At 47.3% G+C, this 17,580-nt stretch overlaps 1 protein-coding gene across 1 annotated transcript in view; it reads right to left on the minus strand.

Moving 5' to 3' along the window:
• Positions 1-13,348: 13,348 nt before the first annotated feature.
• Positions 13,349-17,580, minus strand: part of TSPAN7 (tetraspanin 7) — a 103,746-nt gene continuing 99,514 nt past the window's right edge. Inside the window, exons 7-8 of the mRNA XM_040585336.1 lie at positions 14,793-14,865; positions 13,349-14,467 (exon numbers count right to left, since the gene is read on the minus strand). Of these exons, the coding sequence (XP_040441270.1) occupies positions 14,797-14,865 (69 nt within the window). The 3' untranslated portion in view covers positions 13,349-14,467; positions 14,793-14,796. The remainder of the gene's footprint in view (positions 14,468-14,792; positions 14,866-17,580) is intronic.

Consider the following 17,580-nt stretch of genomic DNA (forward strand, 5'->3'; position numbering starts at 1 on the left):
TCTCAGCTTGTTCGCTGTTGCTTATAATCAGCAGGCTTCACTGCCTTTCTGGTTGGTTTCTCCAGACATAATTAAATTGTCTGGGATTGACATCTGGCTCTGCTGAGGTTTGGGTTGTATCTTCTTGGCTGCCTCAATGTCCTCCTTGGTTTGAGATTCTGATCACTGCCCGCCCCCACATGGCACATCATCAATGGGTGCTTTCATTCCTGCAAGACTCTCTCGCGCCTACAATAACGCTGTGAAGTATTTCTGGCTCAAAGCACTCCGGAAGGTTATTTCAAGACTCAGTCTCAGCTGTGGTGCCTGTTGTGCATGCTGGAGCCTCCAGCAGGACTGCGTCAAGTGAGAGCAATTTATAAGGGTCCCTGTCCCTTTGCAGAGGGCCCTGAGCTCCCTAGGGCTGATGTCTTCACCTTCACACCCAGCCGGAGCTCTGGTTTGGAGCATCCCTTGGTCATTTGGTAGCTGATAAAATCCTGCTAAAATAGATGGTTTGTGGAAGAACGGGGTCTCTTCCTACTGTCTGTGATCTTGCCTGAGGGTCAAAGCAAGACCTGGTACCTCTCCTGCTCCTCTTCCTCTCCTCCACTCTTATGAAGCAGTCTCTTGTTTTGTATGTATGCTACAAGCTATGCTGTCTGTGCTCTTCTGCAATGCTTCTTTTAATTAAAGTTTGACATTACAAGTTTTAACCTTGATATTAAATTTCCTGAGTTTTCTGGTCCCATACTTGCTTGCGTGGCCATGGTTAGCTACGACCATTGCTTGTCTTCTCGTGGCACTTGAACTTGCTCCTATCTTTCCTGTAAAGACCCTTCACCATTCTACCTTCACCTCCCAGCTTTTACCACTCTGAAGTTTTTGTGATTGTTTCTAGTTGGAAGCTCTTCAAAGTATGCATCCAATCTGTCTTGTTATCATTCCTTTTAGAAAAGGTTTCCCCCTTTCCCTTGGATTTTGTGTGCACTTTTCCTCTGTCTACTTTACTTTGGCATTCCCAGCCACATGCTTTTTAACACTTTCTAGACATCATCACAGTTGTGTTCATTTCTTTTGTGGGCACGTTGCTTTGCCCGGTGTGATCTTTGTGCCCATGCAGAGGCTGCCATATATCTTTATTTTCTACAGCCCAATAAGGTGACATTCTGCATGCCCATAGGGTGTTAAATGAAGATGTGTTGAGAGCTGATTGGTTTGGAGTTATAGAATTTCTTTAATATGCCAGATTAACAAGGCTAATTAATTATTTTAGTTCTGTTTTAAATATGTAGGATTGTTTTTCTTTCTGAGTTCTTACACAGAACATGGATCTTTGGTAGATCAGATATGTAAATGCATCAGCTCTAATGTCACATTCTTCCTTTCCTACCCTCACTCTCAGCCTTGCAGCTCCAACTGCCGCTAAAACCAACAAAAGGTGCCACTGATCGTGCTGTTTCCCATTTTCCTACCAAGAGGCAGACTTCTATCTGAGGTTTTTTTTCACCGTACCTTTCCATGTTCCCTATATTTAATCTTTTAAGCCTGGCAGCTGATCTGTAGTACATAAGATTTCTAAAGTAAGCAAAGTAAACTCATACAGCAAGCAGCCCTGCAATGCCAGCATGCCCTAGCCTGGCTGCATTCTGTGGCAGCTTCCCAGCTGCATGTTTGAGGCACGGCAAAAGTCAGCTGGAAACTTGGCGCCGCACATTAACCGACTAGGAAATACAGTCTCCTCAGGTTTGCCTCTGGGCTTAACTGGAGACCACCTCTGTGCGCAGAGACTGAGCACTACGCAGGCTCTTCCAACTTGAACCAAATGAGATGTCCTTTAGCTGTGACAAAGCGGGAAATTGTATTATTAGCAAGATTAGTTGCTCTGATCTCAAGCACGAGGGCAATCTATTAATTGTACCCTTCCTTGATTAGACGGTCTTCTCCCAAGCACCTGAGCTGCATGAAAGCTCAGGTCCTGCAGTGAGAGCCTTAACGAGCCCTGGCTGCACCGTGTAGCGGGCAGAGCTCTGCCTGGGAGAGCTGGAGCTGCTCTGGGCTTCAGACGCTGGTGAACAAGCTTGTTTAACAGGAGGAATATGTAAAACCCTGGTCTTGTGCTGTGGTCATGACTATATAATGAGAAATCTTTCCTTAAGCCTGTGGTTTTGGTGCTGAGATCTTCATGTTGAGTCCCTCCGATGATCAGTGTCTCTGTGTTTCAGCAATACCTCGTCTACATGTGGGCTCATTAGTAAGAGCAAGATTTACAGAAACAACCACCGCTGGAGAGGGGGGGGCTCCTCTCTTCCTGCATTTGTCTCCCTGGCTCCCAACTAGAAGTGTTCCTGGGATGAAGGGAGTGGACTCGAAAATATTTGGCATCCAGCATAACTTGTTTTCCCCCGGTGGAGCTGGCAGATCAAACAGCAGAAACCAAACTGGGACCAGTTTCAGGTGACTGCCCTTTGTTTCCCATGGATTTCGGAGCTGCCTCCATGACAGGCTAATGAGGGCTGCTGGGTGCCAGGCGCTGCCGGGGAGTGCCACTGCGCATCCTTCCCCGTGATTGAACTGCCACCGTATCACAAAGCAGTGAGAATAACTTTGATACACTCAGGAGGTGAAATGGCAAGTACAACTGTGAAGCTTGAAAGGGAAGCGCCAGAAAGCAGAGTACAAGCTACTGCTTGTCATTTAGCAGAGACAAACATGAGTGCAACCAAAACAACAGTGTTATCCGATTAGCAAGCACCTGCAACCCGACAGGAGCAGATCTGCAAAGGCAGGGGATCTGTCAGCTGCTCTTGCAACACCACTGCAAGTGCCACAATACATTAAGTGGGAATAAAGGGTGGTGGTGTAACAGGTGTAATTGCAACAGTGCTGAAAGGGACACTGTCAGAGCTTGCAGACCTGAAATTAGGTCTCCCAATCTCCTGCGTGGGTGTGTGGGAGATGCAATGTTGTATTGCACTGAGGCTCTGACTGATGGCTCTGCTGTGGCATCCAAGGATGCAACAATCCTGCGCTCAGGCACAGGGCTTGCAAAACTCAGCATCCCTTTTGCTCGTGGTCCAGAGCAAGCAGAGGACTTACGCGACTGGGAATACTTCAAAGAAAGCAGCTGGTACACACATGCTTGGGACCTCTCTGCTGACCTGCCAAATACATCTCCGCTGCCCTGGAAAGCCACCTCTCAGAAACACGTATCAGCTTTGAAAGCACTCAGTCACTTTTAACTGGTCTTTCCCTAGCCACATATTCTCCCCTCTGATAATGCAAAAAATGTATTCAATTTCAGTCAGAGTATAAGTTATACAGGTATATTACAGAATAATTATGATGATGATGACAATGATGATATGTGGCATAATAGCTGTCTTTTACACACATATACAGAAGTGAGTAGCACCACACACTTACTTCACACTTTACAGAAAATACTCAGTATATGAAATGTCACCTAAGCATGGTTTATCTGATCATAGTTCTTCCCTGAAGGATAAGTGGTGAAAACAAACAACACTGATAAATTGGAATGTCCTTATAGGGTTTTTCATGGCTAGGAGTTCTTCTGCTGATTAACCTGCACAAAATAGAAAAGATATGGTTCACATGAGGGACCGGTGTATTGTGCCCATCTTCTGCTTTAAAGATTTTACAAGCCAGCCTATTAGGCTGCTACCAGTTTAGTCAATCAGCCCTTGGTTGTTAGGCTGTCTTGAGACAGCTCCTTAGATGCAGAGATGTGCCTCCTCACTAGTACCTTCCCCAGGTGGCACACGTGTGCATCTTTCTCAAGGAATCAAAATGCTGAGAATGCTAACTGGGGGATAAAACCCAAAAACCTTGGTCTTTGCACGTGGTGTTGAAAATTGCACCGTCAGTACCAACATGGGGCTGGAAGGGACTGCCAGGGCTGGGAAACACCTCTCTTCTAGACCCCTGCACCTGGGCCTGTGGGTTGTGTCCTCCACAGCATGACTCTGATTTGATCAACTAGACTGGAATGTCAACTCCAGCATGGCAGAAAAGCCAGGCCCTTTGCTGTTTGCCCCCACGCCATTTTGGTGGACTCACCACAGAAGGGCTGAATTTCCAAATGTCTTTTGGGTGCTGGAACCCCATAACGCTGCCAGGTGGAGCCCTGCTCTCCACCAGCCTGTGTTTGCCAGGGAAGGGATGGACATGCCTGGTGGGGGGGACAGGGGATGGGGACTTGAGCCTTCTCTGGACATCGGTTGGCAGCTCCCTGGCATGTCGGTGCCCGGGGGAGCAGCTCAGCCTGGGTGAAGCGGGGTGTTGATTACACCGTGCTATGCACAGCTGCCCTTTGACACAGCCCAGCAACGCGGCCTCGCCAGAAGATGAATGAGGCCCTACAGATGGAAAAGGCCTCCTTACCTGCTAAACCTGTCCTTGCCTTCTGCCGGCAGTAGGAACGCACTACATACAGTGCCTTGCTGCGATCCATGTCTTAAAAGCAGCTTATTTTTTCCCTGGAGAGCTGACAGAGTTTGCTGTGAGTTTTTGGACATGTACGCACACAGCACACCTTCCACAAGCACAAGACCACAAGCAGAGAACTAGCACGCCCTTGGAAAACTTACTCTGCTTACAAAGAAAAGGGGCTCCAATTATTCTCAAATGCAAGACACCGGTTGGCAAGAGAGAAAGGGAGGCTGAGGAACAGTAACAGCCACAGTTTGTCCACTCTGGGAATAAGCCAGTGGCAAACACAACAGTGCATTTGTGTCCCAGGTAAAAATTCCCTCCTGTCTATTGTAACTACGCAGGGTGTCCAGCGTTTGAAACTCTGCTGGGACAAGCAGCTGTGTGCAAACACCTGCAGCGCTACAGGCAAGTTCATTGCAGGCAGCAATGCAGCGAGAATGTTGGCGCTGATCTGACTGCTGGCTGGACAGGTTGAGCTTCGACCTTGTACCGGACTGTCACACTGCTGTGCCACCTCAGGCCAAGCAGAATAGTTCATGGCATTTCCAGCATTCATTTTTAACACAACCATTCTTTGAGCATCCGGCTGCAGGCTGCTCAGGGGGAAAGCAAGAGTGTGGCCATCAGGGACTAGGGGCTGGAGCCCATGGCTTGCCCTGCGGTACTGCTGCTGCAGCCGCTGCCCTGATCTGAACCAGGTACATGGTGCTTGTTTGGGCTGGAATTTCAGTGCCTTTTGCAGAAACATGGTTTGACTCCAGAAAAGAGCTATTATTAATCATCTCAGTCATACAAAGAGAGCTGCATTTGACATTATTTAACCAAGCATCAGTTGATCTACTAGGAAATAATAAAAAGAAAATCAGCAGAAGAACAGTTCAGGTTCAGAAATCACTGCAATTTCAGGGTTGGGTTTTGTTTTTTTTTTTTTCTTTTTTGTTTCTTTTCTTTTTTAAAGGGAGACTGCAACTCTGTAGCTGGAAGAATCTGAGCTCCTTACTCCAGTGGCAGCCTGCATTTCTGTGTATTTCCCACCCTACCGTTACTACATCCCTTCCTATTAGGGAAAGTTAGGCACATCACATTCACCTCAAGACTTACTCAAAGACTTGGGATAAAATGCAAAAAATGAGCAAAGCTGTCCATCTCCTTGCTCTGCCAGCCTTTGCTCTTGAACTGCTGCTGTGCACAGCTGTCCTCAGGAAGCCTGGCAAAGCCATCCAGGCAGGGAGCCAGGGCGAAGAGGAGGTGCTGGATGTGCAGCCCCACGGCAGTGGCAGCATCCTGGGAAGGACAGTGACTACCTCACAGGCTGCCAGGGGCTGACAGACCTGGCCCAGGGGCTGGTGAGGGGTAGCCTGTAGGTAATAGCTGTCCAGACTTCACGTTTGCTGTGCCTGTCTGGGATAGGTTCCTTAAATACTGTATAAATGGGAATTTTGCAGGGCAGGTAATTTATAGGGAGTGTTTATGAGCATCTCCCACTTCAGAAAGTGCACCTGTGTACAGGGTCACAGCTCCTACAGGACCAAAACATGCTCACCCTGTAACTCCACTTGTTTTTGAGCATGGAGCTGCCTTTATGTCTTAAGAGTCTGACCTGTCCTAGCTGCAGATATTAGCAGCTACTGTTTCTTGGCACTGTGGCTATGATGGCATTAAAGGATACTTTCCTCTCCAAGCTTCAACCATTCCTGCAAAATTGTCCTTTCCTGATATTGCAAGAAAATGAATGATGGAAAATACAGACTCCACCATGCTGTATCGATCCATAGGAGGCCTATCGAGCCCTGATCTTCCTTGGTTCTGTGGTAAGATCACCAAATCTTTACCCATTTTATTTGTTGAAAAAAGCAAAAATCAACCAAAAAAAAGAGGCAACTCTCTAAGAAGTGAAAACTGCAAATACATTATTTTTAAATATCATTATATCATCAAAATATATAAAAAACGTAATCCTTGAGCCCAGATACTTTAAATGTGGTAGTTAAGTGATCACTAATTCAAGTTTCAAATCTAATTACAGTCAGTTGAACTTCTGAAAACTTCTAAACTGAAAACAATTATTCCCCCCCGCCTTGTCTGCCAACCCTTCCAGCAAAAATTGAGGAATAAAACTCCAGTGAATATTAAACTGAGGGACCTTTTCTTTCCCTTTATATTAAAATCATGACACAGCATGGGAATCAGCCTCCCCAGGGGGCAGGTGCTCTGTGTGGTACCTCAGAGGATGGTTATGGTTCCACATGAAAAAAATATTTTTCCTGATGTCCTTTTTTTTAAAGTTAAGTAATTACATCCGAACAAATACATGCTCGAAGAAGCTTACAGATGCAAAATTAGGCATCCATAATCTATGAAATGCCAAAATCAAGACTGCCTAAAGCAACTGTAGTGCAGCCCTGTGCTCATTGCACTGATCCCGATCGCCTCCACACTGCCTAATTCTCTTCTTATTTTCTGCCCCTGTTTGTTCCTATCCTTACACCGACAGCCTTAGCTCCACGGCATGACTGTATTTCCTTGACATATCCAGTGAGACGGTGCTCTGATACTGCACTATTGCCTCCAGGCAGTACCACAGTGCAAGCTAAGCAATCATTAACATTTACTACTCATCTGAATGTTTTATCTTGCTGCACACAGCATGGAGCAGCAGTGGAGCCACGGCCACTGCAGAGGCGTTTGGTACAGCTGGCTGTTAAAGTTTGTGTTGGCTCCAGAGCTGGCTGCCATGCTTGCCTCCAGCGCTCACATGATGCCCCTGTGGCTGCAGCATCATCTCCCAGCAGCCCTTGTCCCCACCATGGGGTGGAAGGTCCCTGCTCCCAGGAGAGCACAGAGGGGCCTGGAAAGGAGAAGAGGCTGGAGGTGTCTTTTTGACTTGGAGTGGGAAGGGGCTCCCTAGCAAATAAGTGTATGATGGCAGTGGGAGAAGTGGGCAAGGAAGATCTTACCTGCAACACGTAAATTTGCTGCTGGCCCCCTCAATTAGACCTCCCATGACCTGCTGTCTTTCCACAGGGAGAATGCCCTGAGGGCCAAGCTCCCCAGCTTCATCCTGGACCCCTTCTTCCTAATCTGGCAGCCCAGCTTGGAGGGGAAGATTCAGCTCTTCGCTTGAATCATCAGGTTCATAAATGTAATGGGGAAGCTTTTGAAGCCTGAAGTGCAGGATGCAACGCCAGCAGCCCCCTGGTAGGCAGCCTGGGTCCCCACCAGATCCGGGCTAAGCAGGGGCCACACCTGGGTCCAGAGGGGAGCACTGTCCCAGGGAGCAGCACGGGTGCTCCCAGGGCAGGGGAAAGGGAATTGCTGTTTCTTCTGCTTAGTCTGTGAGGGCTCTCCCCTGACAGAGAGTACTAGCCTGCACCAGGCTTACCACCTTGAGGAGAACCAGGCAGCCGTGATGACCACGGATGGGCTGTCAGAGCAGGCCAGCCACTGAACTGAGAAGTCAACTTGATTTTTGCATTTGTACCAATGCTGAAAAATCTCGCTGAAAATGCCAACAATCAAATAGGAGCCATGGGGAAGGGCTGCTGTCACCTGGTGCTGTTCCCTGCGGTGCCAATGGGTTTAGCAGTGAAGGGAAGGCAGCAGGGACACCCAGCCCTCCGCCGCTCAGCTGCCAAACAGCTCTCAGACAGTAAAATCACCGTGTCCAGACAACCACGAGCCAAATTCCACCACCACATGTTCCACCCTGTCAAGCTGTATGGATGGACACATTGAGCAAAAGGTAGCAGCCAGCACTAGCGCACCTCCATTGGCTTCCTAAGCTTTGCACCCAGGGACAAACGAGGCACTAGTCTTTTTGTATGCTTTGCTTCACCTCCTTAATGAGTAAGAAATCAAGTCTATTGCAATAACGCAAGCAAATTATTAATGGCCTTTCATTCTGAAGCAACCAGCTCCAGTGTTTTACCAGAGTAGGATTGCCTCCTGTTTGTGACCATCCCGCTGCTCGCGTTGTCAAACAACATTGTTTTAAAACAACATTCATCTGAAGTGGATTATTATTGGGTTGACTACCCCTTGGGGTGTAATGAAAAGCATTCATTAATTCTCAGGGCAGGAGGGCTAATTACTTTTTTATAAAAAACCGTGCTAATTGCCAATAACTTCTTTATTAAATGGGTCTCATAGAGATGATTCTGATTGGCTTTTTGATTTCCCTTTCACATTGTAGCATCTAAAAAGCATAGGCCAAACAAGAAGGGAGCATCTAGGTTATCCTGGTAAGCATCGGGCAGACACCCCACCATTCCAAGGACCAGTGGACTACGCCAGTCTACTACGCTCAGTTCAGCACTCGAGCTGAACCCTGGTGCCGGCCAGGGATTTCTGAGCCTCATACCTTCACGCTGCCTCATGCTTCCACACGGCAGGCGGGGACCTGTTTTCCACACTCCACAAGGCACGGCACTGATTTTGGCAGGCTCCTTGTGCCGGCGCGGCAGAGGGAGTGCACAGGGCTCGGACTGGTTCCCTGCAGGGCTGAGTTCCACCTTGCCCGCAGGGAGGAGACAGTCCCTGGCCCTGCAAGTACCAGGGCTGCAAGAAGGTAAACGGAGTAGCACACAGCCGTAACCCACGGCCTAAGTGTACCGGTTCCTATACTTGGTAGAAGGGCTCATTCATCTGACATTTGGGTCACACTGAACTCCAGGATGATGAAAATTCTGGGCAATTTTTTGTTTGCTTTTAATTACAAACAACTACAGGGCTGAAGATACCAAATAATCAACGTAAGCACTAACCGGTTCTTATGAGCAAGCAATAACTTTCAAACGCGAAATTAAAGGTAAATCCCGCAGAAGCACGGTAAGCCCACGGGAGCCAGAGTAGGGACCTACCAGTGTCAAACTGCTCCTGCAAAGCCTCAGGTAGTGCCAGGGATTGATGCTGGCCATGAATTTCCTTGCATGTGCACCACAGTAGTTTCTAGCAGTCTGACACCTGCAGACTCCCACAAAAGGCTGCTGTCACCATCAGGAGGACATAAGAGGTGTCCTGGCAGGCAACATTCCCTCTGGACCAGACCACAGACCTCCCTGCTGTGGGCCTGAGCTACTGAGCCTGCTCATCTTGGAGCTGGAGATTGCTGCGCCACCGTGTTGGACACATGATCAGGTTGAAATACTTCCCATTTCAAAGCATTTTGCCTGAAAAAAAAAGAAGTTTATATATTTTTTGCTCTTTTTTCTCCCCCTGTCCCAGCCTCACAGTTCTCCTACTGGGCATCAGCCTTCTCTCACATCAGGTTTTCTGATTCTCTACCCAAGAAGATAAACCACACAAGCCATGGCTTCCATGCAAGCCAGAAAACTGTCCTTGCTCCCCCCTCTGGAAATCATTGCAATTTAAAAAAATATGTTTTCTACTTGGATGAATAATAGGGCCTTCAAAACCAACTTTTCATTTCTGAGTGTCCTGGGAGGTTTTGATAGGGCTGGATTCCCAAAAGGTACGTTGCTCGGCACTTTTTGAAAGCTAGAGCATTTTGGAAATGCCTCCAGGGGGTTGCCCAAGATCTCCTGCTTCTGAAAGCCTTGGCCAAGATACTGTTAAGGTGAATAAAAAATAGCATTCTGGTGATTTAGTAGTTGCACTGGGAATGTACCTCACATTAGGAGTTACACTGTCATACAGTGCACCAGGGATGTTATATATGTGTGTGTATATACACAGCCCAGTTATCAATTACAAAACCCGACTGCAATCTAAAATAAATACTCAGTGTCACCTATAGATAGCTTCAGCAGAGACCAAAAATAGCCACACCGCAGTTACCATGGAGCAGAACAGACTCCAGAGCTTGAGAGATGCTGCTTCAGCATGGCTTGCTTTTAATGAGCTTGCATGTACCAAGTATCTCCAGTCATGCCGGACAAAAATGAAACGTCCTTTCAATAAAACGTTTCCTGGCTGCAACAGGAACAGGTGCAATGACAAGCAAAAGGCAAAAGCAACAGCTTTTTTTCTCCAAAATTAGGCCAAGCTGGTAAAAGCAGCTTGCAGAAAGTCGAGCAGATTTTACATGTTTGGGGGGCAAAATGCTTTTACTTACAAAAAAGCAGAAGTGTCATTTGTATGCCAAGTCATGAAGATTTCTATTTTTGTTACACAGGTTCATACTGAAGCAGCCCTAACTCAGCCCGCCTAGGAGTCCGACATCCTGATCAATCCTGCCCCTCCAGTTGGATGCCAAATATTTTATGCACGGGGCTTGGCTGGCAGCCAATTGATTTGCTAATCTTAAAATTATCTTAAACAGTAAAGAGCCATTAAAGTCGAGGGAAAGAGCCACAGAAGACAAAATCATTTTAGCCCCTGCACTGGGTCCTCCAAGAAGCAACAGGCTGAAGTCCCATAAGCAGTCCCGCAAAGCCAGTCTCCGCCGTAGCGATGCTACTGGGGACGTGTAGGGATGGCAGCAGCCAGCAAGGTCCTTCAGCACGGCTGCCTGCTCCTTGAGCCACAGTTTAACACTACGGTGAAAAATCACCTCCACAGCAACATACTGTCCTCTTGGCAGTGCTCGAGGCTGTCCTCCTCAGCAGAAGCAAGCCCTGGGAGGCAGCTCAGGATGGGGTGCATGTGCCAGCTAAGGCCGGTGGTCCACCCTGCAGCCAAACCAAGCTAGCAGCTCACCGGGACCAAACGAGGTGGTCACAATGCCCTTTCTTCCTCCTCCCAGGGTCCCACTCTATCTCCCACTCTCCTCATCCACCAGTCATGCCCCATTCCTCCCACCCCTCTTGGGACTCATCCAGTTGCCCCATCACCCATTTTGACTCCCAAACCTGCCCAACCTTCTTTTGCCCAGCTTGGGTCTGCTGATTGCAGTGAGTGCAGTTTGCCCGGGGAGGGATCACGCAGCCCAAGCCAGCCCAGTGCAGCAGGAGCTGGCTCCCTCCACCGATTCAGTTCATGCCAGAAGGTGGACCTCAGCCCCTGAGGCAAAGCCCCCCTGGTACCCTGTGATAGCTTCACCTCTGGAGGGAAAATCCTGCACATCTCTGCTCAGCTGACGTTAACGCACACTCAGCAGCTCTGGCTTTGTTTCCTTTCCATTGCCACACTTCTCCCTCCAGGACAGAGGAATCTAAGTGCAGCAATGCTGTGCCTGGGGAAGGGGATGCCACAGTGCCAGCTCCTGCAGCCCTCCCTGCCAGAGCGGCTGCGTGGCCCCAGCCTGAGCCAGGGGGATTTCGCTGGGGATGCCCTGGGTGGATCCTTCACCAGCCTGATCCACTCCATGGAAGCTTTCGAGAGCCCAGTCAAAACACCCACCCCATACAAGCAGGACTGCTGCTGGGCTGACAGAAGCAGTTGAGCACACACTGAAGGGCTTTGCTGAGTAGACTTAATTCAATGCTTACACCTTAAAGGTGAGCACATGCTTTACTGAATGGGGATGAGCAAGCTGAAGCAGTATGGGGGCCCACTGACCCATCATCCAACATCAGCATCTTCAAAAGAAACAGCTCTTGGCACAAACAACTCTTTCTTTCAGGAAAAAGAGAAAAAAAAAAAAAAAAAAAGAAAAAAAACAGAGTAAAGGCTGGTGCTTTTCCACTCTGGAAGGTCATTGGTGGCTCCTGAGGGAGGAGGCAGCAGCCTTGTCCCCCTCCCTCCCCTCTGTGGGGCAGGGGAGACCTGCCCAGGGATCAATAGGGAAGGGAAACTGGGGCGTCTGGTGGGCCAGTTCTTTCTGGTGTGGAAAAATATCCCCCTGCGAACTTCCTGAGCCTGCGGGAGAAGGGCATCACTCCAGCATGGCGTAGCCCCAGCAACCGAGTGAGCAGCTGCAATTTTTTAAGCCCTCAGAAGGGACTGCAAATGTGAGTGCTGCAACCTGTGCCGAGTGGCTTTGTCCCCACAAAAGTACACACAAACTGCACAGCATTTATGCAGGACCTGTATTGCTGTTCTCTATGTTTAAAGATGGCCCGCTCCCTCACAGCAGATGCTTTATTGCAGGCAGATTTAAATTTGTGGACCAGCTTCCTCTTCCCTTATTTACAAATCTCTATTTGTAGATTAATAAAAAAGTTGATTCTCTTTCCTGCTTTGGAAGCAGGCTCTGAATAAAACCAAAGATGCCACCAGGGTTTTTAAGACCTGCCGCCTTGGCACATACCAACAGGTTTTTGCCCGTGTGGCTGCAAGCCCTTTTTATAGTTGTGTGTGACAGCACACCGACTGCACCAGCACCACTCAAATGTCCATCGAGGGCTGATGCTGGAGACACCACGTAACTGGGTGGATGGCACTGATGGATGGACTCTGGCGGCTGTACGGGCTGTGTGGACACAGGCGCTGTGCAGCTCCTCCACAGCCAGGAGGCTACAAGGCGTCCCTCCTCAAGTCTTCTCTGTCCGTGTTGCTAGTGTAAAGGCTTGGTCCAGAACTTCCAGGTTTAAACTTTCATGGGCTTTCCATCAGATCTTCAACATTTCAGGTATTAAATGAGAAAGAGGTAAGTGTCTGCCTTTCCACGAATGCAGCAAAGACGCATTCCTCCCCAAATCTCTCTTCTCCCCACCCTCACCACAACCAGAGAGAAATGCTTAGTGCCAGAATCACACACAGTGCTGAGGATGGGATAATTAAATATTGCAGACTGTTATCAGTCACAGGAAGAAAAATTGCAAAGCAGAGGGTATGTGTTTGTCACGTGGAGAAACCAGCTGTGGAAGGTTTTTCTAGGAGATTTGAAACGATTCCAGCTCTTTCTCTTTTTTTGCCAGGGTAGTAACATTTTTCTGTCACAAGCAAGTTAGTTGTTAAAATATGCATAAAGACATGTCACTCCAAGCTATGCACTTGTATTTCATGTTCACTTCCCCCCTCGGAAGAGTTTTTCTATGACTAAGGAACAAAAAGGAAGCGGCTAGAAATCTGTAATGGTTCCATTTATTAATACGTATATCACAAATACTCACAATATCAATGCATTCTCGTTGGCATGCTAGACAGAGGCATTATTAAAAAAGTCCTATTTTTTTAAAAAGGTTTTAAACTTTTGCTTTCCCCCAAAAATATTTCATATGCCTGTTTTTTTTTTTGTGATTTTTTTTGTGTGTGTGTTTTTATTTTGATTTGATTCAACAATGTATTTGGTGGCTGCAACCTCAATGCACAAAAAAAAAAAAAAAAAGAAAAAGAACAGGAAAAAAGTAGGAAGGCCGCAGTACAGCACAGTTCAATTAGTTCATAACTACCTAATAAAAATAAAGGAAGCAAAATTCCTGCCTTCACAGTAAGCAACAACACAGCTTAATAACAGTATTACACAGGATCAGGTTCAGAGGCAAAATGCACTAGACAAAGCCTATCGGGATACGCACTAGGCATACAACACTGAGTAAGAATCAAAGATGTAGAAGAACATCAGGAATAATGGTTCCCTTCAAGCACAACATTTTAACATCATTTTCAAGTATCTTTATGTTATGTTACTGATTCCTTTGTTTTTGGGGAAGGGGGGCAGGCGTGGGGAAGGGGGAAAGGATGAAAATCTTAGTAAAGCAATAAACAAAACAAGAAATTAAGATAAACCCAAAAGAATATATATTTCATATACCGGTTTATATGAAAGTGTGCAACACTTATTAACCATGGTGAAAGGCTAATTATGCCCTCCAGTCACTACATGCACAGCCCAATCAATGCTGTTAATGAATTACCTTTGTTAACTTACGATGCAACTACTGTGTGACCAAGAACATACATACGGTACCGTCCTACACCGAGCCGCGGGGATGGGGTCTGGGTCTGGAGGCCGAGGGGACTCGGCTGCTCTTGGTGGCACCGCGGTACTTCACAGAATGGTACACTACGCATGGGACAGAGTTCGGGAGGTGGGGTGCGAGTGTGCGCGCGCACGTGCTTGCTTGTGGGGGTGTGGGTGTGCGTGCGTGCGAGAGACAGTGTGTGCTATAACATTCATTTTAGTCTTTCTCCAATTCTGCAGCTCCTGATCTTCAGACAGGCTCTGGACTTCACACTCCTGAAAGACCTAGAGAACAGGGGGGATAAAAAAAAAAAAAGACAAGTGGGTTGCTTCGGCTGATAACAGCGTTCATGGCAGTTATGTTGTCCTCTTTTTTCAAGAACAAAACTGAAATGACAAAACATTCAACAGGCCATTTCCCCCTTCTTTTCCCACCAGACAGCATATCGGGATGAAAAACCCAAAGCAAAGAATCCTGTGGGAAGACTAAATTCTCAACGAACACGCTAAGCATCTAAAACTTGCCCGCCACGTTCAGCAGAAGCAGCACAGCCACAACCATGTACCCGGGTGTACACGGCACGTTGCACAGAAAGCGGGGAAAGCTCACCTTGTTACACCATCTCGTACTGGTTAGCAGTAATAAACCGGGACAGACAGCATGCCAGCAGCATCCCGATCAACTGTTCCAGAAAAAATAGAAGAATAGAATTTAAGTTAAATTAAATGAATGCAGAGCAAAGGAGAGGCCATGGTAAGCAAAGACTTCATGTTCTGGAGTTACTATGCACAACATAGTTATGCCCTGTTTTAGGGACTGCTCTAATCAGAAAACCAGCATTAAAGCCTCCTGTCTTTCTTCATTGGATCTTCTTGACTTTTATCAGAACATCTTTATTTAACAGGCAGCATGCCTTTTTGCTACTTTTCAATCCCATTGTCATTGCCTGGCCAAGTCAGACGTGGATGGGTGAACCGGTGGGGGGTATCAGTCAGCACACTACCAGCTGAGCTTCACTCATGAGGCCCACATGGGTCCCTCACCACCACCCACCACCACCACAAGCTGGCAGCCCCCTTAACTTTGTTACCAGCGTGCTGGGGAAAAGCTTCCTAATGCCCCAGAGCTGTTATGCTTTCTTTACATACGATGCAGCACTGGAGAAATGAGTGTTATAAATCTGGAAATAAATAAAAAAAAAAGTCTTTCACTATTCCCTTGGCTGTCACTCAGATTATTGAAAACAGATCCCTGGCTTCCACTCGTCAATAAGCACTCAGTCATTTCAGCGTTTTGCCTATTGCAGTTTGTTAACGTTTCCTGCATATGCCAACAGTGTTAATATACTATAAATAATTCAACCTCGCTTTTCTCATTTGGATCGGTCAATTAATTAACTTATGAGCATATCCAGATTGCTACAGCTCATCCCTGCCTACGGGGGTGAGGTGAGAGGGCTGTCCCTGCAGATGGACCAGCCTTCCCTGGACCGGGCTCCAAGCGCGCGCTGTCACAGCTGCTCCAGCTGGCTCGCCCCTGCCCGTGGGGTCACCTCTGCCCATCTCCTGCTGCAGGCAGCGTGCATCGCAAGGGAGTGGTGCTTAAGAAGGGGGATCACAACCTTTCAGCAGCAGCCAAGCTCCCTCAGATCCCACAGAGCACGCGTAGATAGCTCCTGGCTGGCTGCTCGCCCAAACTGGCTCCTTCTATTTCACGCTTGGGATTGCATGTCCTTTCCTCTCGACTGTCAGTGCTCCCCGTTAACGCAATCATCATCAAAATACACATCTTCTCTACCAGCCAATTGCTTGATTTGAGCTGGCATCAGCCCAGAGCAAGACCAAGCCAGGGTACCTCAAATCCAGATAAACTGTTTTCTGCCTCTGAGATGTCACATTCCTGGTCAGGCCATGCTCTATTTGACAGAAATTTGATCCCTCTCCTGTTTCAGTGTCCACCAGAACTGTTCTGGGCATCTCAAAAGGGTACAGAGGCACTTTTAAAAGCAGGCTGAACCCCACTGTCCCCAACAGGAACTCCCCAATTCTGGCACCAAATACAAAGGACGACACTGCCTTGGTTATAACTAGATATGGGGCACAGAAAACACCTGACCAACCTCCAATAAAACCCTAAGCTACTAGGGTTCAGGGGCTGTATTTTCAGCTGCCAGAAGAGATGTGGGCACTGAATACCCTCTTCAGCTTTGAAAATCTCACTTGATACCAAGAAGACATTTTAGCCATCTTGTTGTCTCTTCTACTAAAGTTCTCTAGATGGGTGTTCAAACAGGAAACTTATTTGGTAGCTGGAATGCTCATGCCCTCACCCAGGAGTCCGTGGGCCAGTGATGATGAGGATGCCTGGCTGGGCTTTGGATTTCCACGCTTAAATACTCCAGTCACTGGGAGGATGATTTTATCAATCTGACAGTTTAGAAAGTGTTGCTGAAACCCCACCACATTCTGCAGGTTTACTGGAGAGGCTTCAACACTCCCACTGCTGACTTGTGTGATGTTTCTTTAGCTCAGTTCTGTATTAGAGAATGAGATTTCCATGATCTCCATTTTGGAGAACAGTATGTATTTCTCTGTGCATCGACAGGCAGAACAGAGTAAGTGCCTCTGGGTGGCCCTGTCCTACCCGCTTCGCTATTGCTTTTGTGTTTGTGGTAACTTTCAGTCTTTTCTCACCTTCCTCTGCTGGTCTGAGAAGCTCCTTCTCTGCCTTGCTGCATTTTTCGTTACAATGAACTTCACAATTATTTTCACTGAGCAAACTGTGGCCCAGACCCAAGTCAGTTCCTCCCTCATCCTACAATGGCCAACAATGTGCATACATTCAGCCTTTTCTTTTTTTTGAAGCCTGTGCCATGAGTTACCTAGTATTGCTCCTGACCACAATCTGCCTGTATCAGATTTACAAGGGGAAAGATGCTGCAGCCCGTACAAATGGGAGCCATGGGCTTTTCTTTCCCCCTACAGCTGTAGCAGGCCTCCCCAGATACATTTAATTAGAGATTCTTCTGTTTTACACAGGCAGTAATTCTAATTAATCAGTGCATCTAAGCTTTGTAGCATTTTCAGGCATGTGGCAATGTTTTGATTTACTCAAGTTACTTGTAAGATGAATGTCAGGCTACACATGAATGTAACTTTCTGGTCTTCGGCCCACGTTAGTTCTTGGCTCTGAATGTATGCTGGTTTATGCATTTAAGTGGTTACAGTACCATAGCATTAAACTTCTCTGTTTCAAAATTTCAAGAATAATGCCACTGCATACACATTTCACACAGCACTTCCAGCTATTACCAGGATATAGCAGAGCTAAAGTACCTTAAAAGTACTTTGAACACATATAAAAACATGTATTTTCCAAGGCGTGCAGACTTCCACGT

Source organism: Falco naumanni, chromosome 2, assembly GCF_017639655.2.
Source record: "Falco naumanni isolate bFalNau1 chromosome 2, bFalNau1.pat, whole genome shotgun sequence".
NCBI classification, from domain to species: domain Eukaryota; kingdom Metazoa; phylum Chordata; class Aves; order Falconiformes; family Falconidae; genus Falco; species Falco naumanni.